At 36.2% G+C, this 24,718-nt stretch overlaps 1 protein-coding gene across 5 annotated transcripts in view; it reads right to left on the minus strand.

Annotated features, from left to right (window-relative positions):
* The window catches only part of bnc2 (basonuclin zinc finger protein 2), a 384,791-nt gene that overhangs the window by 237,100 nt on the left and 122,973 nt on the right, over positions 1 to 24,718 (minus strand). For all 5 annotated transcript variants that reach the window (XM_055205284.2, XM_055205285.2, XM_055205283.2 and 2 more), the window contains one exon: positions 7,713 to 7,743. In XM_055205284.2, the coding sequence (XP_055061259.2) occupies positions 7,713 to 7,743 (31 nt within the window). The remainder of the gene's footprint in view (positions 1 to 7,712; positions 7,744 to 24,718) is intronic.

The raw sequence follows: 24,718 nt of genomic DNA on the forward strand, positions 1-24,718 counted from the left end.
GGTTTTAATAAACATTTAATATTTCCACAGTGTCCGAACTGCTATTGCGATCTATTGCATTCTTACTGATTGAATTTACCGGACTCCCTCTATCCAGCGGGTGAGCCGTAAAAATTTTGTGTAAAAGGTTGAATAATATTAACTTGTCATTTGCAGTGCGGGTTAGGGTAGAATGACACAGGCAGGCTGCGGGTCTAAGAGCCAAGACCATTTTCATCCATCCCGTACACGCTGATAGCCAGGTGCTTTTTAATCCTCTGGGTTCTCGGCTGATTTTGCATTCTTGAGCAGTTTTGACCTGCACTGACATTTGTAGTGCTTTTTTCAGTTGCTTAAAAACAATAATGGCAAAAGTCTCATAACACTGTGTACAGCACAAACTGGGCTACAATATTATGTGAGCAACATGTATGTACATGTTTGTATTTTTGAGAGAAAAATGTTAATGCATGGTTTTTGAAAAAGCAAAAATTTTAAGTCACTGATATATGTCCAAAAAACCCATACTAAACATGTTTTCAGAAGATCAGAGAGATCTAGAGTTTTTTCCTCCAAAATGTTGTAAATATAATTCTGCCTACTCATTCACATTAGGCAATATATTGATTTAGAATTTCCAATACACTTTTTGCTTAGAACAGCCATATGCAAGAATGTGAGAGGAAACTACTTTTCTGTGGTAAAACCATGGTTTCCATAAGGTATACTAGTAAATTTATAACCAAATATTTCAATAGAATGTAATTATATACATAAATAATGGTAAGTTGAAATGACTTGTTAATCTGAGTTAATTAAACAAAAAAACTAATGCAGCATTTTTTACAGTGTAGTCTTAAAGTATTTACAATGCTTCTGATGCTCATGCACAAATTCAGTGTGTTGAAACTATCTGTACCATAATAATTTGCTTAGCATCTTCATTTTTTATTGCATCATACTGCATTGAATGACATTGTGTTGAACTGAATCGAAATCGGACCATAGTGCATCATAAAGGGGTGAATCCCAACCATGATTTTGGCTACAAATACTATAGTAAATCATGTTAAATTGATTAAAGGATGTAGTGTATTGAGTTTTTATTGAACTTGGTAAAAGTACTGTTTGGCCAAGGAATGCCTGGCCAGGCGTGTGATTGTGCGTGGAACTTGCTGTGCAGAGATTTGCTGTGCAAATAAACAAGATTTTAGATGTCCAGTTTGCAATCACGTCTTGTATAAGAACACCACAAGCGTGTAAAATATGATGCCTCGTGTGTTTGTGCATGCGTGTGGCCTTTGTGCGTACTGTCTGACAGAAGCAGAAAGTAATGACTCGCGTCTGGAGAGAACTTTCAGAGTCACACACATGTAAGCATATAAGAATTTAGATGTCATGTTTGCTGCACTCGGATAAAACAACTCAATACAGCAATGAATGGAGAGACTGGATTAGGGATTGTGTGTCCATTGATTGCAGGAGGCATGAGCAATGCATATGGATCATCTCTGCTCTTTTACTATCAATGCAGCATGGGTGTGGGCAATCTCAGCTCATTTCAGATAATGAGGTAACAGGAGAAAGTCTCCCTCTTCTTATACAGTTAACACCGAATGAGAATATTTGTTTTCGATTTGACTTACATAATTTAAAAGACATTACAAGCATTATGTAGACATTTATCATTTGTTTGTATGACAAGTATTCGTTAAGTTACAGTTAATTAAAGACGCATTTCTGAAAGGAACTCAGGGAGACTCCCTCTCTGAGGGAGAGAGAACAAAGCACGCATCAGGTTTATTTTCTTAATTTTGCGAAAAGAATAACATTCTGTTTTTATTGGGAGTGGACACAAAAAACTAGACACTTTAACATTTTAAATTATGTATAAATCATATCTCTATGTCTAAAATAAGGACATACAGATAAATAAAATAAAGAGTTTGCGGTATGTGCGCCACAGACGAGCGAGTTAAATGGTCCTGTGCCTGTTTGTGTCCATGCTGTGTCTGGAAACAGTTTTTAATAACAGCGTGATTTGCAAGTGCAGGTTGGGTCGTGTTCTTTACATCAAATGCATCAGCTCAAATGGTAAATTAGTGCTGTTGTTAAATTAAGTTGCATATTAGCTGTGCACCTGCTTACTCCATGGTAGCTGCGTCACCACAACTCCTCCCCTTTATTGAGACTCCCTTTTATACTAAAATGCCATCCGTTAATACTGAAATGACTTCCTTTTAAAATGAAAGTTTATATGTATATGCAAGTGTTAATAGGTGTTTATGCAAGGACAGAGTTTATATGTATGTGCTAATGTTTTTATGTGTATGCGTGCATCAAGTTTATATGTACTGTATATGCGAGTGTTTATATGTGTATTTGTGCATCAAGTTTACATGCAAGTTATTCACAAGTGTATATGTATGCATTACTAACTTAAGATGTATTGGTATGTATTTCACATTAGTATGAACACGTATGCATGCTTTTAAATATGTATTTAAAACACGGTGGCTCAGTGGGTAGCACTGTTGCATCACAGCAAGAAGGTCCCCGGTTCGAGCCCCGGCTAGGTCAGGTGGCCTTTCTGTGTGGAGTTTGCATGTTCTCCCTGTGTCAGCGTGGGTTTACTCCGGTTTCCTCCCACAGGCCAAAAACATGCAAGTTAGGCAGATTGGAGATGGAAAATTGCCCCCCCCAACCTGTGTATGGATCAACTTGTCTGAATAAAACTTGTATTGATTAACTTGTTCTTGCCATGAATATAGCTGTAGATTCTGGAATGGCATAAAGAAAGAAGAAATATGTATTCATAAGTGAAGTATGATTTAATAGCCGCATGGTCCCTCATAGAGACCCAGCATGTCACTGAAACAAACCAGTTGCTTACCCCTCTGACCCCCCCCCCACATAACAAATACCAGTTTAATCCCTGCCGATAGTTGTAGGTGAGTGTGTAAAGAGCCTGATAGTTCAGGGACAGCTGTAAAGTGTTACCATTAATTTCTTGATTCTCAAATTTACGTTGTTTTAATAATTTAATCATGATATTCCAGGCCTGTATAACTTTCTTCAGCAAAAAGCAAAATATGATATTTTGAAGAATTTTTTGATTGTATGGAGCAATATTTTTATCTTCATTCAGTCAAGTCTTCTACTGTAAAGAAATTGCATTCTTTAAAATATCTTCTTTTATGTTCTGTTGGGCAATGTCATGGATATATCTGTGTGCTTGTAGAAATAGAGAAAAAGAGCTCATGTTCACGTTCAAAGTGGAGTTGTGATTTCAGACCTGTCTCTTCAGAAGAAGCCTGACACAGACCCTCACTTCCATCAAGAGAGAAACAATTAGCCTTAGTTTCTAGGATTTCTTGTTTGAGCAGGTGATTGATACCAATGGAGTCTCAATGGTCTAAAAGGTTTCAGAATTAAAAAATTAAATTCTACTTAAAAAAGTATTCAAAATTTTTAATATATCTAAGTCATTTAATATATAAATTAAAGTCATTATAATTAGTTTTAAGACAACTAACTCCCATGCCAAAGAGGGGTTCTGTGTCTGGCTTAAAGGATGATAGGCCAATAGCTCTCCAAACATTACTAAAAGCTTTGAAAAACAATTTGCTTATAGACTAAATAAATCGACAGATAACACAATATTAATAGCAATCATTTGGCAATTCTAAACATTTTAGAATGTTATTCATTATATCTAAACTTTAAATAGCACAGTTATTCCATCAAAACTAATAGACAAATTGTGTGAACTGGGACTGCACTTTTTTATCAGATCATGTTTTTGGCATTAGGAATATCACCTCTAAGGCACACATGAATACTGGATGCTCTCACAGTTGTGTACTGAGGCCTTTAAAAGCAATTTCATTATTAAATTAGCTGTTGACTGTTTATTGTTATAGGCCATATCACTTGGAGTTGATGAGACATAGAGTACATGAAAGAGGTGTCCAGCCTAATGACACAGTGTTAAAAAAGGTTTAAAACCGTACCTTTTCTGTCAATGGGGTGGTAACCTAATGTTTAATTTTGTACCTTTACAAGTATACTAAACATAATACAATTTTGTACCTTTTTGAGTTTATTACTGTACCTTAAGCCTAAGGATCTATTGTGTACATTTTAAAGGTACAGTTTTGTACCCCTAAAATTTAACTGGTACAAAATTGTTCCTTAAGTACGCAATAGGTCTTCAGAATATAATATTGTACCCCGAAAGGTACAACATTTTAATGTGTTGTATACTCATAAAGGTACAAAAATGAACCTTTGAGGGTACCACCCCAGCGACAGAAAATGCGCATGATACAGAAACAATAACTTAATAAGCAGCTAGTTGGTGTGGTATGCAGGGGCGTCAATTGGGTATGGCAGGGAGTGGCAGGTTCAATACCTTGATCAGCTCACTATTATTTGGCTGGTATAACAGCTATCTATAACTGTCTAATGTGCTGTGATACAATCAAAGATATGTGTGATTTGTCTTTGGACTTGTCACACATGCACTTATCGTATTTTTAAGGGTAGTGTTCTTGTCATGTATCTCTTTGCAAATGTTCTGCCTTTGCACAAACTTGCATATCAATTTTTCATATTGCTTCCATGATGTTCTTATAGATAGATTATTTAAAGTATATTGTGTTTTGTTGTGATATTTGAGCATGATTGCTGCAGCAGCATCTATGATAGGGTCAGAAACCCATGTGGGACTGTCACATTGAGGTAGTACGTTTGAATGACATCACCATACTGTATGATTCTGCCATATACTGCCATAATCAAACATGAGGACTTACAGAACCAGTTTCTGCTGCCGTGAAACTCATCACACCACTGATCTACTGGCCTTTCTGCAACGTGATGCCCATTTAATCTACTTAATCGTGTGTATATATATATTTCCTCTATAGAAGGATATGTCTGTCTCCTTCTCTCTCTCAAGGGTTTTTCCTTCCTAGGACTTTTCCTCCTGACTAAAAAGTCAAGGGGATTTTTCTCCTAGGGTTTTTTCAACCCCTAGAGAGTCAGATGACATTAGCTTAACCTAGAACTCTCTTGTATACGTTATATTTTTACTACGCTCGCTACTACGGTTTAATCTTAGCCGCTGTACTCTGCTTCTTATGTTATCCACCGATTTTTATGTTTTCTCCTGCTTTTATTAATGTAAAGCCACTTTAAAACAATTAAACAATTGTGAAAGCGCTATATAAGTAAAATTTAAATTAAATTGAATTGAACACCACAGTATAACCTCTTATTTTAGTTTTTTTTTCGTAGGTGGATCAGAATAAAGATGAGCAAGAGAGTGAAACAAGACAGAGAGAAACAGACACAGAGAAAAAAAGTTGACAAAGGTAAAAAATAAAGACCAGTGGCCAGTTGCATAAACATAGCCATGACGTTAAGACTGCATCTTAAGAATGATTCGGACTAACAATTAGTTAGGGCTGATCAGTCTTATTATTTGGATTTAAATTAGACCAATCTACCTTTCTATGTAACATACTTAAAACAGTTATGATCAGTCTTGAAGAAAAAAATTCATGACTAACTTTTAAGACTAGTCTTTAAGTTTTATGCAACCGGCCACAGAGTCTAGCTGCGGTAGTACTCAGACAACCCAAGGATGCCTGGTGTTTATAGGTTGTTGGAGTGCAAATATATCCTCTGAATAAAACGAGTACAGAAAGATAGTAATTATTGCTGAGGAGCCATTAGGGCCGCTTCTTTAGCCAACCGTGCTGCGATGGATAACTAATGGAATAACAAGAGCAGCAACTGCTCTGCCATCTCATGCTTTCCCACTCATTTTGCAGTGTGTGCATGTGTGTGTTTGTGTGTGTGTGTCATTCTTTGTTTGCAGTCCTTCAAAACATCTTCTTTTTCGACTCCTCTACATGTTATCAGTCTATTTTTATAGATAGTGTTTGTGCTTGTTGTTTAAGGGTACTAAAATTCATGTTTTTTTCCCTTAACTTATAGCTTAACCAGGGCCAGGGGGCCGGATTATCCATAGACAGGATTGGGCGAGTGCCCTGGGGCAACAGGCAATGGGGCGCACCACCAAGGGCTCAAGACTGCGACACAGCGCCAGCATGTGCATGGCACCCATGTGACAACAGTAAGGAATGCAAAAACGTTTTAACCGCAGATTTGCATGTTGCATCAATCGTTTCATGTCACCATGCGATCAGTTGAATCTACCGATGGGTCTACGCAGCCCAGGTAAGGTCAACATATCTCACTCAAAACCGCAAGAAGACGCATGCATGGTTTATTTAGACATTGCAGAGATGAGAAAGAACTTTTAGCCTATATTAACATAAAAAATATTATATATGAAATTAAGGCCTTAGACATCACTGCACAGTTAAGGAAAACTGGATAGAAGACGAGAAACATGTAAAGGATACAAGTAAGTTGCCATGTCACTCATCTAATTACAATGCTATCTGGATATAACTTACTGTATATGTATACATATGTATGTATATTGTATATCTTATGCCTAAAATTAGTCAACGGGGTTGTATGATTCTTTGGTTCATAACTTTCTATTTTGAAAATGTCATTATTTGTGCAAAATGACATGTGCAGCAACTGTATAAAGTTAAGTCCATTTAATATTTTTCAGTAATGCAGTTATTTTGGGAAAAATGTGAATAATTGCAGGCTGATTTAAGGTGCGCTCTAAATTTTCATCTTGAGCTCTTAAAATTTTCTGTCAGTGGCTATAATGCTCAAAAAGTTAGACCTGAATGACTAGAGGGTTTTTTTTTTTATTGGGGGGCATTTTAAATGTGGTCACCAGGGCACTACACTGTGTTACTTCTGGCCTGAGCTTAACAATATTTTATTTTATTATATTAATTTATTCTGCACAGTTTTTCATTCATTATTTAACAGTGGTTCTCATCAGTCATTCTGTGACAAAATAAATATAACCATTATTTGTCATGCAAAACATCTTATTAAAACACTGAAATACTGAGGAAAAGACAAGATGCAGGAAGAGGGAGACAAGAGCACATACTTCCCCACTGGGAGTCATTTAAACATTACATAACTAGCAAGTCTTTCATACTTGACCCCTATTACTCTGCCATTTAGTTCAGTTACAATTACAACAAACAATGATTTTACACATGCTGTCATGCTAATATAGTTTTTTTCTTATGAACATAGACACACATGCACACACACACGCACGCACGCACACACACACACACTGGTTTTCCTGTTTTGTGGGGACATTCCATAGACGTAATGCATTTTATACCGTACAAACTGTATATTCTATTCCCCTAACCTACCCCATTCCCTAACCCTAACCATCACAGAAACCCTTCTACTACTTCACATTTTCAAGAAACATCATTCCGTTTGATTTATAAGCTTTTTTCCTCATGGGGACATCAAAATATCCCCACAAGGTCACAAAAACACTGGTATTCCTATCTTTGTGGGGACAATTGGTCCCCACAACGTGATAATTACCAGGTACACACACACACACGCACGCACACACATACAGCACATACACTGCTTAGACTTGACACTCACATGTTCAGCTGAATTGACTTATGTTACACAAGCGTTTAATTGCCCAGAGTGTTGCACCTGCTCGCCTAGGGCACTGCTACTGGCACAGTCCCACATCACAAACACAAACTTCTGTGTAACCTGCACTGTAAGATTCTGTCACTTACCTCTCTGTAAAGGGAAACTGAAGATACTTCCCTGTGACAGCAGAAGTGAAGTAGATCAGGGGATCAGATGATGGGGGAAAAGGAGAAACAACAGTGTTAAGTATTATACACAAAAGGCTTTCTTTGACTTTTACATAAATATAATCCTTAAACCCAACCCTCAACTTTACATGATTTAACTTATAACTAAAAGGTCATGCTGTTTAGTCCTAGAGCATCCATTAGACACTACCTTAAAAAATGGAAAACACAACACCCAGGACATCTGCTTAAAGAAAATGTTTTAGTGAGAAGTTTGTGATAAGAGTTTTGCAAAAAGAGTGCATGATTTGAAAAATGGGTTATGGCCACTTTGAATTTGGTTCAGAGATTGGGGTTCAGTCCAAATCTACAACCATAAGACAACTGTAAACAGAAATCAGTTCCATCTTTGCAACGTGTACACAAACCACAGTTTTCCAAAACAATAAAAAGTAAAAAAGAACATACAAAAGACAGATGTACATTGTGTTGGACATACTATTCAGAGATTACATGCATTAATGAAAGTTTTTGTGCATTATATATTGACAACATAGACTTCTTTGCTTGAAACTCATCTATAACACCATTATATTGACAGTCATGTCTCCATACTTAATGTACAGCTAAAGTGTGTCAATTCTATAATACTAAACAGAATGACAAAAATGATAATTGATTTCATACAGGTTCCCAAGACAATCCTTGCCCCATGCCCTATCTGATGCTTAAGCTAATAGTGCTAATGAACAGAGCATGCTACAGAGCCACAGTGTTTAGAGACCTTTTGGGGGAACATAAAAAAATTCACACTTCAGTTTTGAGAAGAAAATGAAACATGTTAAAACGTGTCTGAATCCACACTGCTGAGCACAATGACATTTTTGGCATAATGTGTACTTTTGAATTTTGAATTACAGACTTTAATATGATTGTTTTCTTATTTTATATAATGTTTTAATAATATTTTTTAATAATAAATTTATTTAATAAATTTAATAAACTCATTGTTTGATAATACATGTCCTAAGAGGGCCCAAATGTTTACAAACACTTTAAAATTTGTTAAGGAAACTATTTGACTTTGAAAATAAAATAATACAAAAGTGAAAGTAAAAATTGGGTTGTTTTTATTCTATACTTTCTATTTAATCTGATGTTTTACTCTTTAATCTCTTTTTATCTTAATTTTGCAAAATATTTTGCAACGCATTCTCATGACTTGCAAATAAATAGCACCTTTTGAAAAGTCGTGAAATACATACGTCAGATTTTGTGTGCATTTAATACGCCAGTCTTTCCCATTCAATTAATACCACACATCTTTTCTTGTCATTTTATATATTGGTTTCATAATTTTTTTCTATTTTTAAACCATTGTCCTTTGAGGTTGGGGTTAGATTTGGGTTATAGGATGTCATTCAGGTTTTTCAGGGTTTTTGTGTGTGTGTGCGTGCGTGTGTGCATGTGTGTGTGTGTGTGTGTGTGTGTGTGTCTATTTTTAAACCTTGGTTGCTTGGAGTTGGGGTTAGAATTAGGGTTTGGGTAATGATGTCATTTTACCTAACCAAAAGTGATAATGATAAAAAAAATGTAAAAATGTAGAAAACAATATATTAAATGACACAAAAAGATGTGTGGTATTAAGTGTACAACTTTTCAAAAGGCTTGCTATTTATACACAAAGAATGGGCTGAAAATCCATAGTGTGTCAGTGAATTTTAATATGTTCACACATTGAGGCATTTTCTTGTTTGACCTGTAATGGAATGTGAATTTTTAGGGGACAGCCTCACTTTAAATGAGATGCCACTGCATGCAGTACTGGTGAAATTGTACTGAGGGAAATGACAAGTAATTATAATTTTCTACAGGCCCCAGTGGACCAAAAGTGATTTACTTGGAAAGCTGCCTTTTTCTGTACTCAACTAACTGCTTGCCAGTCTACACGGGCCTGTGACAGCCTTCCAGATGTCAATCAAATTATCCGCTATTTACAGCAGATTTGGAGGTGTCATTCGCAATATTCTTCCCCTACTCTGATGATTGGACCAGGAGCGGCTGGGGAGGCAAAACAGGAGAGAGGCGGGACAGCAGTGAAGCAGAGAAGGGTCTCTGTAAAATGTTATATGTACACTCATTGTCCCAGATGAGGTTGGGGGAGGAGAATAGAGGAAGGACATCTTCCATTTGAGGAACATTGCAGCAGCACATGCAAATCTGACCCAAGGGAATGACAAGCACTGCTTTTAATGGAGTCCAGGAAAACTCATTTTACAGAGCCAAGACTCAGCAGATAATAATTATAATGCATTACGAATAGATTGTGTGTGTGTGTGTGTGTGTGTGTGTGTGTGTGTGTGTGTGTGTGTGTGTGTGTGTGTGTGTGTGTGTGTGTGTGTGTGTGTGTGTGTGTGTGTGGGGGGGGGGTCTTCTGTGGTCTATATATTACTGATAAGCAACTGAGATTGAATGGAGGGTTTAAAGCTAATAAAAGTGAACTTTTGAACCCTCTTTTGATATTTAATTGGTGCCAAAAATGTAACATTTATTCAAAAAATATTTATGGAGTTTTTGCAGGCCACAAAAGTGACAAAAGGACTGCAATAAAATAAAGACTTGCATGCAGAAGCAAAGAGCAGACAAGGTGTATGAAAAAAAGAGGTGGAGTACTATAGGAATGAGTGTCCTGATTGATGTGGTTTGATTAAATTTCCAACATGTAGAGACATTTTGGTGCCTTCAGCAGTAAAGAAGAAGAAAAATCAGCTGATATGTGCCTTTCAACATTTAATTCTGCTGATATTCAACTTCTGACATAAATCTCCCCTCTATAGACATAATTCATTCATTCATTCATTCAAAATGTCTGTATACTTTAACATGTGCTTGTTTGTATTATTGTTAAATGTTAAAACATCTTAAAGAAATGTTCCCTTAAACTCATTCTGGTATCTGATTGTTGAATTTATTTAGGAAATATTGAAATATAGCCTGGGATGTGCTTTAAAAATAGAAAGCAGAGCTGCTGTCCATTTTCTCTCTCTCTCTCTCTCTCTCTCTCTCTCTCTCTCTCTCTCTCTCTCTCTCTCTCTCTCTCTCTCTCAAAATGTTTGGAGCAAATTAGGCTCAATCTGTCACAGCACTGACACTTAGGGTTTGCCACTGCACAGGCCCCTAATGCCATTCCTGTCCTGACAAGAATGAACGCAGGCACACCTACAAGCACCACACCTTCCCATCATCCCTCTTTTCAGAGAACATGACAAACTCTTCTAATCTAACCCTAGACATACTGGGACTCTCAGTGTTCTCAATGCCACTGCTGATAAGTTACTGAGTGTGTTTTGTGCATTGGGTCCAAATAAGTTTTCTGCTCAGATCTGCTACTGCTCCACTGAGGCCCACAACCAATCAGCTGGTTACTGAAGAGAGCGGCAAACGTTTAATGCCCTTTCCTAAACACACAGACAAATATGCTAAGCCAGTGAAGAGGAAACTTCATGTGGGCCGCAGGAGAGGCACACAGTAATCACTGTCTCTCTACTGGAAAATTACCGGAGCAGATTTTTGCTCTGATCGGTCTCTCCCATCTCTTGAGACAGGAGGCAGGGGGACACATACTATCATCTGCAAGCGTACACAAACACACTTTTAGTCCTCATACCTTTAGTCCATGTGGCATCGTACTGCAATCAAATAGTTTTGACAGGTTTTCTCAATGTATTTTTGGAAAGACAATTGTGATTTAGGCTTTTGATTGTTCGTCATATCACCGCACACCACATGGGAAGTTACATACAGTATGGGCATATAAATGAGAGTAAGCAGAAGGAGGAGGATAGAAAGTTAACCCTCTGGGGTTTGAGGGTGAAGTTTTGGGGCCCTCGAGAAGTTTTGACATTCTCTTACATTTAGCCTTTTTTCAGTTGCTTAAACATATTAATAGCTAATATCACATAACAATGTGCTACAATAATGCGTGAATAACATATATGTACATGTTTGTATTTTTAAGTAAATTATGTTTGTGCATGGTTAGTAAAAAAAAAGTTTGTTTTTTTAAATTGTCAAAATCAATATTGTATCTGGTCAGAATGAAAAAAAAGAAATTCTTAATTTTAAGCAAAGGATCTGCCATGTTATTCTGTCATCTTTTCTCCCTTTTCCCAAAACGCCAGTCCTCCTTCTCTGCAGAATGCAATAAATCTGCTAAACAAATCACAAATAACAATGTAAACAACAATGGCGACGCGTTGAATACACACGGAATCCGAGTTTTCCTCATCTACTTTGTACTTTGTAATTAACAAACATACAAAAACAAAATAATACTTTGATGGCATTGATAAACCTGTTGTGGTTTTCTATGGCGTTGAAGAAACGTAAGCCATCAAAATCAAATAATTTATGCAAAAAATGTTTCTTGTTCTTACAGGACAGCATCAAGCTTCTGTCAACACATTGACCCCAGAGGATCTTATGAAAAACTCCATTATTTTACTCGAAATCAATGAAAATCAAGCAGAACTAAAACATTTTACAGCTGATCGCTGTCAAAAAAAATCAGTGACGATGTCCCAAGGATAACAACAGCAATGACATAATGCATTAATGTTTATTTTTTTTAATCAGTGTATACCACTAGTCAACTTAATGAATATGCAATGACAAAGATGAATGCACATTTATAAATTGATTCAATAAATTTATTCCATTTCACGGAAAAAATAATCATTTTTTTATAATAAATCTTTGAAAATCAAATTATGGTTTTACATTTTTAATGTTATTATAACCTAAAGATGCTATGTGAAAGTTTGTAACAGAAAATTGTGTTTTTCATTTTGTCACTTTCTTGGTATAGAAAACACATTTTTACCGAAATTAATCAAAATGGATTTATTGCGTTTTGGAACAAAACATTTCATATATTGCTAAAATAAGATCAAGGAACACAAACTAAACATTTGTTCACAAAACTTTGAGTACTGGATCTTGTAGAGTTGGGAATTTGCTACATAAAAATGTAAAAAAAATCCCACTGATTCACATTAAACAATATATTGTTTAAATCTTTGAAAGAGACTTTGTTGTGCGAAGGCAATATGCAAGGGAGTGTCAGTGGTCATGAATAGACCCCTTCACAGTTCACGTCACAGGCGGTTCCCACTGCGCATGTCGGGGTCAGAAAAGTCATTACAGCAGATTGAGTTGTGTATTATTCGGTATCGTCAAAAATGTGGGCTTTGAAAATCGCACCAGGTCTGCCGTTAAGTTTTTCATGATCCCTGCAGAATCTCAAAAACAAAAATTTTGCAAAAAAAAAAACTGCAATTAAACGTGCAGACTGGGACAATGCAACGGTCAAAGAGGCTTGTGTTTGTAGTGCTCACTTCATTTCAGGTAAGTCTTCATTTTTCAGCCCTGTTAGATTAAACTAGAAAGGCTAAATGGTATGAACAGTTTGACCCCATGCTGCACTCGCACCCGATAGTCATTCAATGTTTACAAACTTTGAAGGGGTCTATATTGATGTGATTCACACCTGAGGAGATAAAGACCCTAAACCCTAATGGCTCATCTATCCATGAGGAATGTTGTGCTAGCAGCTAGAAGAATGAATGTGGGAAGATTTAAAGAGAAAATGTTTTGCTTGTACTTTAATAACAAAATACTGTACAATAAAATCAAAATATAAATAATAAGTATCAAATGTAAATTTTTGCACACACAATTTTTAACAGTCAATTTTGTGTCAGTTTGAAGATACAAGTGAACAACACATGCCTGGAGATCCCAGGTCTTTATCCAAGCAATGCTAAGAAACTGAAACTTTGAGGGTGTAACGAGCAAGTCTAGGAATAGATTCCAAATGCAGAAGTTTATTTAAAAACAAGCATTCAAACACAACAAAAGAATAATCCAAAAACAGTAATCCAAGAACAGGCACATAGGTCAAAACGCCATTAAATCACAGTCCAGGAGAACTAAGGGTGTTTTCATACCTGTAGATCGATTGCTAAAGTGAGGGGTTAAAATGTCCACATTGTTGCAATTTCAAACTGTTTCGGTTTGCATTCACAAGGCAATATTTCCAAACGAACCAGCCTTTGTTTATACAAGTCACATGCGAGTAAACTCTCCTTTAATTGGTCAGAGTGCATCTGTTTATTTTCAGTGATTCCGCTCCAATGTGTCTGTCACGATTGACAGACAGCAGCTTTGCAGGATTATTGAGTGGCTTTTTTTCAGTTATATTACTTAATTATTGTGAGCAGGAATCAAAACTGAGACATGACAACATTCTTACCATGTAACTAATGCAATAATAATTGGTCCAAATAAAGTAGCAAAACTAAGTAAAATAATTACATTAATATTTAGCCCATAGACCGTAAAAAAGATGGACGACGCCTGTTCGCTCTCTTCCATTGGTGAAAAGTGAAGCCGTCAGTGTCCCGATACGGCGCTGACATCTTGGGGTCTTGAAATCGGGTGACGAAAGTGCCAATTTTATTCTTGCAATGTTGAGTATTGAGATGTTCTTCGATGACGCATGATGATGTGGCAGCTGAGATATGCAGCCTTTCTAATGCTGCGTTTACACCAGCCGTGGTACAGTCATCAAGAGCAAGTGATTTCAATGTTAAGTCAATGTGAAGACGTGTTGATGCGCATGAATGAGGCGTTTAGTGCGGTAGACGGGATTCCGCCTCATTCGCGTGTCTACTTCGCGGGAATGGCGCAAATTGAGCGTTATATGATTACATGATATACAGTCGTATTGTTAAGTGTTGCACCCCCACTAACCGTTTAATGTTTTCAGTCAACTAAAACAGTCAAACATACGTGTTTAGACAGTAACTTAAATAAAGTAAAATGGGTAACACTTTACAGTAAGGTTTATTAGTTAACATTAGTTAACAACATTAGTTAACATGAACTAATAATGAAATGCACTTATACAGCATTTATTAATCTTTGTTAATGTTAATTTCAACAATTACTAATACTCTATTCAAATCTTGTTAACGTTAGTTAATGCACTGTGAACTAACATGAACAAACAATGAACAGCTTTATTTCCATTAACTAACATTAACAAATATTAATAAAGACTGTAACAAATGTATTGCTCATGGTTTGTTCATGGTAGTCAATACCTTAACTAATGTTAACTAATGAACCTTATTGTAAAGTGTTACCGTAAAATGTTTTACTTACTGTGTACACTGCTGTGTCATTTTTGTCAGATCCAATATTAGCGGTGCTTTTAATCACAGTCTCTCTGCAAATCCAGCATTGACTTTTGGCTTCTTTACAAATGAATCCGCAGTACACAAAGTAAACAAACACTCCCCACGCAAACTGGAACTTCTTAAAAAACAAACTTTAACCACGTATTCCTAATGTTATGTTCCGAGCCTCCGAGTTAAGGTAACCAGTGTCTGTGTTCTTCCCAGACGGTACTTCCACAACCCAACACTCCGTTTCCATGGGTACTCATAACAGATTACCGCATCAAAATAAAAGTCTTTCAGGAAAAATTAATTTAAAAGTCATTTTGGTTACATTTGGCAGTCTTTAAAGACATGTTTACTGATTGTTAAGACACTGCATGGTTTGCTTTGCCCCTGGCCTACACGTGTCACACGAAGCTGTGGACGGTGCTACAAAAGTGGTCATTGTATTTTGGTTTGGAGGGCGTGTTTAAATTCTAATCTGATGTCATATTTCAGCACATTCCTGAATGGACTATATTCTTGCCTTGGTGCCAAAAACTGTTATATTTCAGTAAAGAGGACGTTTTTAGTTTTGCTAATTGATAATTAAGTAATTTTAATATCTTTTGGTAATAAAAATAAATCCAATTGAGCAATAACCTTTAAAATGACATACTAATGATGATGCAAGAATAATTGGTTCAAACACAGTATTAAAACAAAGTAAACACATTACATTAATATGTAGCCTGTGTAATAAAAAACAGCACTAGAGGTGAGCGGGGATCAAACTAATGCGGGTTTAATTGTAACATGACTACTTTACATATTTATACAGGGCTGAGCAATCTGTGCATTTGGTCTTTTCCTCTTATTGTCAGAAGATGATCTAATGTGAATTTGTGAAAGTTTTGGTGTGTTTTCATTAAGAAATTAAACAAAGCGTGACTTGGAGGCATGAAAGTTCCTTTTTTTCATCTTATGTTTCTTTGGATTACTGAGTTGGGTGTGTAAGTCACCAAATTCAACCTTTTAATCAAATTATTTTAATCACTGTACCTAAAACATAACACCATTTGAAACATGTGAGCAACTCCTAGTAACTGATAGCTGAGATTGAAAAAAATTCACAGCGGGGTTAGTTGTAACACAATGTTACAATTAAGCCCTAAGAATACAATGAAAATGAAATGAAAACAATATAAATACTATTGATCAAAATGATAATGTTCATACAATATCAGGGGAAAAAACTGACAATTATAATTATTTTGTCTTAATTGTGCAGCCCCAAACCCCAAAAAAATCTATTTATATGCATTGATGAATAATACAAGGATAGTCAGATGAAGGATATCTATCTATATCTATCTATTATAGGAAGATATATATACAATATCCACCTTTAGTATATAGACAGACTTTTTTTAATTATTTGTATTTAAAAAATTTCTAGCAGGTTTTACAACAAACCCGTTGTTTGTTACAATTAACACGAAAGTGGCAACTGTTAGTTTCGGTGTAATTGTACAATAATGGTAGGTCCCTCAAACAAGCTTTAAGTGTCTATTTGTAACAAAGATGTGTGTGTTGATTGTGTAAAATAAATATTAATCTAACTTAAAGAGCCACACAGATCCAAAATTGAAAATGACCTGTATTGTACTGTGTGTCATGTAGCTGTCCATCAATGTAAACAATGTGCAAAGTAGTTGAACCAAAAAGTGCACGATTAATAAAGTTATTGGCTTCTAAAGTAGGTAGTCGACTCTGAATCGCTGAAACGAGTCGTCATATGGATTGAATCTCCTGCCTGTCTTTATCCACATAATACGAACACTTTGCATAATAATCTCCGCCTACAGCCTTGCCTGGGAGAAACGAAACTATGACCTGCCCACAGCTATATGAAGAATCTGTGGTTAAAATTACTTTTTCAAGGAGGGATATACTAAACGTTTGGCACTGAAGAATCAATTGTTAAAATTACTTTTTCACGAAGGAATTTACTACACGTTTGGCTGTGAAGAATCAGTGAATAAAATTACTTTTTCACGGAGTGATTTTACTGATCGTTTGGCTGTGAAGAATCAGTTGTTAAAATTACTTTTTCACGGAGGGATTTACTAGGCGTTTGGCAATGAAAGATGTTTCAGTACCCACTCTATTAGGAACAACATGCGTCTTTTAACCACAACCTGTGTTAACCATACAAAAAGTATGATTATCGCTACATACTTGATTAAATGAGTGTAAAAATGTTAACGTCTGTCATCGTTTTTATTGCTTGGATTAATGATGAATTTTGTGTATTGATGTCGATAATGTCTTCTCAGTAAATCATGTTAGCACTAGGTCAATACATGTTGCACTATTGTTGGTCTGTGCCACAGATCAGTGGTCTGTGCGGAGATTGTGTCAGTTGACCAATCAGAGCAGAGTAGGCTTTTAGGCAGACTGAGTCATTGAACGGCTTCACACAAATCGTTTGGTGATCTCTGAGAAATGGGGTAATTTTAAATTTATATTTTGAGAAAATTACAGTGTTTATTGACCTTGCATGGATTTAAACCTGTTGTCCGGGACTTATAAACAGTGATAGGACGTTTAAAATTTACATCTTACTGGCTCTTTAAATATTTTTTGAATGATAGAGAGTCAAAAAGCTCTAGTTTGCAGAGGTGTAAATTACTTAAGTAAATGTACTTCGTTACTGTACTTAGGTATTTTTTGGGCTACTTTGTACTTGTACTGAGTATCAAAAATATAAGCAACTTTTACTCTCTACTCAATTTCTCAATTACTCGATTGGGTATTTGTACTCTTTACTCCACTACATTTGAACTGACACTTACCGTTACTCGCTACATTGTTTATTCATCAACGAATAAAAACGAGACGAAAGTGTCAGAGGGTGATGGATAAAATCTGTGGTCGCAAGGTTAGACGCACACACACAACTGAGGGACTTCATGTGGCGCTACGCAGGGCAATCGTATGAAATCAAAGTACTGCGAGAGCGAATCAATTGCATATGGAGAAGTCTGGTCTCGCGGTATTTTGATGTCAAACGCTGAATGGCTTGCGTTGAGCCACCGTAGCGAGACATCTGCGTGCTGTGTATGTGATAAACTGTAGAGAAAAGTTCGCGTCTGGTCTGAGAGAAGAGATAAAGAGCAGACTGATTTATTCTGTCAAGGGACCCTTTGTTAAACATGTGATGCTCCAATCAAAACAAAAGTGAAGCGCGATCGCAGGACAGGAGGGTCCTCCCGCAACTCAAAGGCAAGCACAAATGTTTGATATACTGATAGTTATCAGCTACATAACTTGATATAACTTACTATATGCCTAAATAAACCAGCGATGTCCTGTACTGATTGCCTGAGTAACTTAAGTACGTTATAAGATTGATAATAATTGTACATTTTCACTGTCCTCACATTTAATCAAGTATGCTGTATTGTATTTACTGTAAAGAGGGATGCATGACTGGAGAAATATAGTGCACTTAATGTGAGATAGTGGTGTTACGTCTACTACATGTTTTCAATTAATGTTTCAAATGAACAACTTCACGTTTTTAATATTTATTATCAAATTTCTGTTACTGTTATGTATTTCTATTAACTGTAACAACCTACTGTACTCTAATACTGGAATTTTTTAAATATTTAGATTATAACTTTTTTAGGATTGCCCTATATAAGAATATTTGGAAACACTTTACAATAAGGTTCATTACTTAACTAACTTGAACAAACCATGAGCAATACATTTGTTACAGTATTTATTCATCTTTGTTAACGTTAGTTAATAAAAATGTAAGCTTTAATTGTTTGTTCATGTTAGTTCAGAGTGCATTAACTAATGGTAACAAGATTTTAATAAAGTATCAGTAATTGTTGAAATTAACATTAACAAAGATTAATAAATGCTGTATGAGTGCAGTTCATTATTAGTTCATGTTAACTAATATAGCTAACTAATGTTAACTAATGAACCTTATTGTAAAGTGTTACCATATTTATATCACAAAGTTAGGCTATATATTTGTCAGCATGGCACATTCAAGTACACAATGACACTAGACTAAAATTAAATGGGTTTAAATTTAATTTAATGTAGATTTCTAGACTAAAATCTCATGGCATTTAGTTGAATAAAATTAGACTAAAACTAAATCAATTCAGATGACAAAACTATGACTAAAACTAAATTAAATTTTAGTCAAAAGACTATGACAATGTTTAATCTGTGTTTGTTCTGCCAGGTCAAAATTTTGAGGCGTTTGATTTCTTTTTTATATTAGGAAGTAAAACCTCATATATAAACTTTCTTGTTTTTCACTGACCTACAATGTCTCTTTGTGTTGAGGACTAGTGCATCTTTGAGCCACATTCAGTACGAGTAAAATACTTAAGTACTTTTAAATTGGGTTACTTTAATACTTTTACTCAAGTCATATTTAAATTGGTGACTTGTAACTTGTAGTGGAGTAATTTTTCAGTAAGGTATATGTACTTTTACTCAAGTATGGCTTTCAGCTACTCTTTACACCTCTGCTAGTTTGTGCCCCGCTCTCCCCTATTATAACAAATGTCTGCAGAAGGCGCTAGTGGACTCATCTCGTGGATGTTATCTTAACGTTTCACAGATTGAGAAAACGCTTACTTTTAGCCAAACAATGTTTAAATCCATTTCAATCTTTAATATTTGTCCAATTCTTTACAATAGAAATTATACAGCCACTATCATTCTTGAGCAAGAAGATGCAGACATTAAATCATGTAAACTCAGAGGGAGGATTTAATCTGCTGGGACACTTCACATCTGACACTGATCAACAGACAATCACAACTCAGACAAAGATTATTGGAAACCCAAACAAAAAAGCACATGCTGCCAAAGACAGAATATAAAGCATGTACTATAAAAGGTTTTGCCACAAACTCAACTTTATGCTAATATCAGGAGACAGTGTATCCTCCGGAGGTCACATTTACATGCTGCATTTGTCATCGAGCCTGGTTTTTTCAGTTAGCTGAGCATTACATTTACAAGTCAGAAGCATTACAACAGTTTTCGATTAACTAAATATAATAATAAACTATATAATTGTTAATATGTCAGACAATGTAATTTGCTTTGGTCCCCTCCCCGCCTACCGGGGGGATGAAACTTACAGTAGATTAGTGTCTCTTCATGGCTGGATGTCAAAGTGGTGCCCTCAGCATAACGTAGAGTTTATAGACAATTGGAAGCATTTCTGGGGAAGACCTGACCTGCTAAAGAGAGATGGCCTCCATCCGTCTCCGGAAGGAAGTGCTATACTTTCTAGAAATCTGACCAATAGTCTTACTTTTGATATTGTCTGACTATCCAGGGCCCAGGTCAGGAAACAGACAGATCGGCTTACCCATCAGTCTGTTAGCTGCCTTGACATGTCAAGATCACATATATCCCAGCACATAGAGCCTTTTTTACCAGAGTACCAACACATCTCTACTGTGTCTGTTCCTCGAACAAATAAATACAGAGCACCGTTTACCTCGTCTCGCACAAATCTTATTAACATAAAATTAGAACACAATACATTAACAGATGAAACTCAAATGGTAAAATTCGGCCTTCTTAACATTAGATCGCTTACCAATAAAGAACCTATTATCAATGAAATAATTACTGACCAAAACTTAGATGCACTCTGTCTAACAGAGACCTGGCTTAAAGCAGACGATTACATCAGTTTAAAAGAATCCACCCCACAAGACTATTACTATAAACACGTTCCTCGTCTAAAAGGGAGAGGGGGTGGTGTAGCTACAATATACAACCAAATATTCAAAGTAAACCATAAATCCGAGCTAAAATTTAATTCATTTGAAATAATACTGTTAAATATGGAAATAACTGATCGTAACAACAAACAGCTTTCGTTCATTTTAGCTACCATATATAGGCCTCCGGGCCACCACACAGATTTTCTTAAAGAAATAGCAGACTTCCTATCTGAACTCAGTCACTGTAGATAAAGCTCTTATTGTTGGTGATTTTAATATTCATGTGGATAACCCAAAAGATGCATTAGGACGTGCGTTTATGGATGTTCTTAATTCTCTCGGTATTAAACAAAACGTGTCAGGGCCAACGCATACTCGTAAGCACACATTAGACTTAATTCTGTCACTCGGACTCAATATTAATGACATCGAAATATCACCCTAGAGCGATGCCATTTCAGACCATTGCCTTGTGTCTTACACGATACTTCTAGATAGGACCGCTCAGTCTACAACATGCTACAGATTAGCCAGAACAATTATTTCCACCAGTAAAGATAGCTTAATTAGCACTCTTCCAGACTTGTCTCAAATGAAACATGTAGCAGATAACGGTGAAGATCTGGATATTATAATAGAAAACCTGAACAACGTTTGCACTAGCACATTGGATGCCGTTGCTCCCATTCGAAAAAAAAGAGAAACAAAGAAAAAACGCCAGCTCCATGGTATGATCATCATACTGCAGCCCTTAAAAAAGTAGCCAGAAAAATGGAAAGAAACTACCGAAGCACAAAGTTAGAGGTATGGCGTTCAGCATGGAAAGAGAGTGTTCAACACTACAGACAGGCTATGTAAACCACCAGATCTACCTATCTCAGTACGCTTACTAAAGAAAATCATAACATCTCTCGTTTCCTATTTAGCACAGTTGCGAAACTGACTAGAAACAAAGAACAAACAGAAACAAATAGTAAACTCCAACACAATAGTAATGACTTCATGAACTTCTTTACTAACAAAATTATGTTTATTAGGGAAAACATAGAAACTACGCAAGCGGCCACCACTATACCCAATAGTACATTTACCACTAGATTACCATACGAACATCTTGAGTCATTTAAACCTACTACAATAGAAGAGCTCTCTAAATTAGTAATGTCATCCAAATCATCGTATTGTATACTAGACCCCATTCCCACAAAATTACTAAAAGAGGTATTTCATGTAGTGTCAGACACGGTACTAAATATCTTTAACTCATCTCTAGAATTAGGATACGTTCCAACAGCTTTCAAACTAGCAGTTATTAGACCGCTCATTAAAAAACAAAACCTTGAACAGGGGGATCTTAATAAATTTATACCTATATCAAATCTACCTTTTCTTTCTAAAATATTAGAAAAAGTAGTGGCAAGCCAGCAACGCACATTCAGAGCGAAAAATAATACATATCAAAAGTTCCAATCAGGATTCAGGCCCCACCATAGCACAGAGACAGCGCTGCTTAGAGTTACAAATGACCTCCTATTAACATCCGATTGTGGTGAAATCTCAATCCTTATATTACTAGACCTTAGTGCAGCCTTTGACACAATAGATCACAGAATCTTACTCAGTAGACTAGAAAACTATGTTGGCATCAGTGGTCAGGCGTTAGCCTGGTTTAGATCGTATCTTACCAATCGCTATGACTTTGTTTATGTAAATGAGGAAGAGTCATATCACTCCCCGGTTAAATTCGGCATACCACAGGGATTAGTTTCAGGCCCTATCCTATTCTCGTTATATATGTTACCTCTAGGAGACATTATCAGGAAACATAACATAAGTTTTCATTGCTATGCGGATGATACCCAGCTTTACATCTCGTCACATCCTAGCAAAACCCACCAGTTTGCTAAGCTAACAGACTGCATTAATGATATTAGGGACTGGATGGCACATAACTTTCTTATGCTAAACTCCAATAAGACTGAGGTACTTATCATTGAACCAAATTGCTACAAACATAATGTCAGATTTCAATTTGTCCATAAATGGCTGCACGGTGGTGCCATCTTCCACGGTTAAGAATTTAGGCGTAATGTTCGACAGCAATCTATCTTTCGATAGTCATATCTCTAACGTCTGCCGCACAGCATTCTTCCATCTTAGAAATATCTAAAAAATATGCCATATGCTGTCTGCATCAGATGCAGAAAAGCTTATCCATGCTTTTATGACCTCTAGAATAGACTATTGTAACTCGTTACTCGGGGGATGCCATGCAAATCAGGTAAACAAGCTACAGCTGGTTCAAAACGCCGCCGCAAGAGTGCTTACTCGATCTAAAAAGTATGACCACATTAGTCCAATTCTGGCATCTTTACATTGGCTACCAGTTAAATATCGCATACAATTTAAAATATTACTAACCACCTACAAAGCCTTAAACTTGGCCCCTAAGCTCTGGAATGATTTACCAAATAATGTTCGAGTATCAGACACAGTCGATCAATTTAAATCTAAACTTAAGACATTCTTCTTTAACAAAGCATTCACATAAAAAATGTCCAGTAAATGTACTTTTCCAGCAGTAGTTATTTTGTCTAAAACAAAGCACTCACACACCTCATATGGGTAATACACTATTGCCGCAATAGTTAGCCTGTCTGGAACCGAGCTGACTTATAATGTATGACACTTGCATTACATGCGAACGGCCCCTACGCTAATAGAACTCTGTTTTTGTCTCCCTGTCTCGTCCTCGACCCCGAGGACAATGAGACAAACAGACCCAGTTCCTGTTGCTGTGAAGGTCATCGCACCACTGATCCACTGGCTGTCCTTCAACGTGATGCCTAGCCGATGCGCGACCAACGACCACCGGCTGAACCAGTTTAATCCGCTTACCCACTTCCTATCCCTACCGTATCTATATATATATATATATCTATATATATATATATATATATATATATATATATATCTATATATATATATATATATATATATATATATATATATATATTAATCTCTCCCAAGGGATTTTTGTCCTTCTAGGAGTTTTCCCACCGGGTTTTTTTCCTAGGGGGTTTTTAGTCCCAGGGAGAGTCAGCCAACTTTGGCTTAGCTTAGCACTTTAGTGTATATGTAACATTATTAATACGCTTGCTTGCACGGTTTAACCTTAGCCGCTATGTTCTACTGCTTATATTATCTATTGATTTTCTGTATTCTCCTTTACATCTACTCATGTAAAGCTGCTTTGCAACAATTAACACTTGTGAAAAGCGCTATATAAATAAAATTGAATTGAATTGAATTGAATTAATAAGACGGATGCAGCCTTTTTTAAGAAACGGCCAGCATTTCACCTCCACGAGAAACAGAGATGTCTGAAAGCACACCTTAATTATTTTGTTTATTTGACAAAAGCACAAAGTTTTGTTGTTATTATGAATGTAAAAGTAGACCCTTCACAGTTTCGAATGTTGTCTTATACATGTATGATCCAAATGAATATTTGAAGAGTTTGGTTCCAAAACGTGATAAACGCCATTTTTGAAAAAAAAATGAGTTACTGCCAAAATCAGTATTATATCAGGTCAATATTTAAAAGTAAATTCTTAATTTTACGCAAAATCCAATATCCGCCGTGTTATTCTGTCACCTTTTCTCACTTTTTTCCCAAAATGCGATAAACGCCACTCCAGGACCACACCTTTTTTACAGACACAATAAATCCATTCCTGAAATTACAGCCCACCAGTCACGCAATGTAAACAAACAATGGCGGCGCGGAGTACACGGAGTCCTAGTTTTCCTCATCTACTTTGTACTTCGTGATCAACAAACAAAACAAAATTATACATTAATTGCATTGCTAAACCTGTGATGGTTTTCTGTGACAGGAAAGAAACGTAAGCCATCAACCTCTAATCATTTCTGCGAGATGCACTCGGGAGACGGGTGCTTGTTCTCCCGACAG

Source organism: Misgurnus anguillicaudatus, chromosome 3, assembly GCF_027580225.2.
Source record: "Misgurnus anguillicaudatus chromosome 3, ASM2758022v2, whole genome shotgun sequence".
Classification (NCBI taxonomy): domain Eukaryota; kingdom Metazoa; phylum Chordata; class Actinopteri; order Cypriniformes; family Cobitidae; genus Misgurnus; species Misgurnus anguillicaudatus.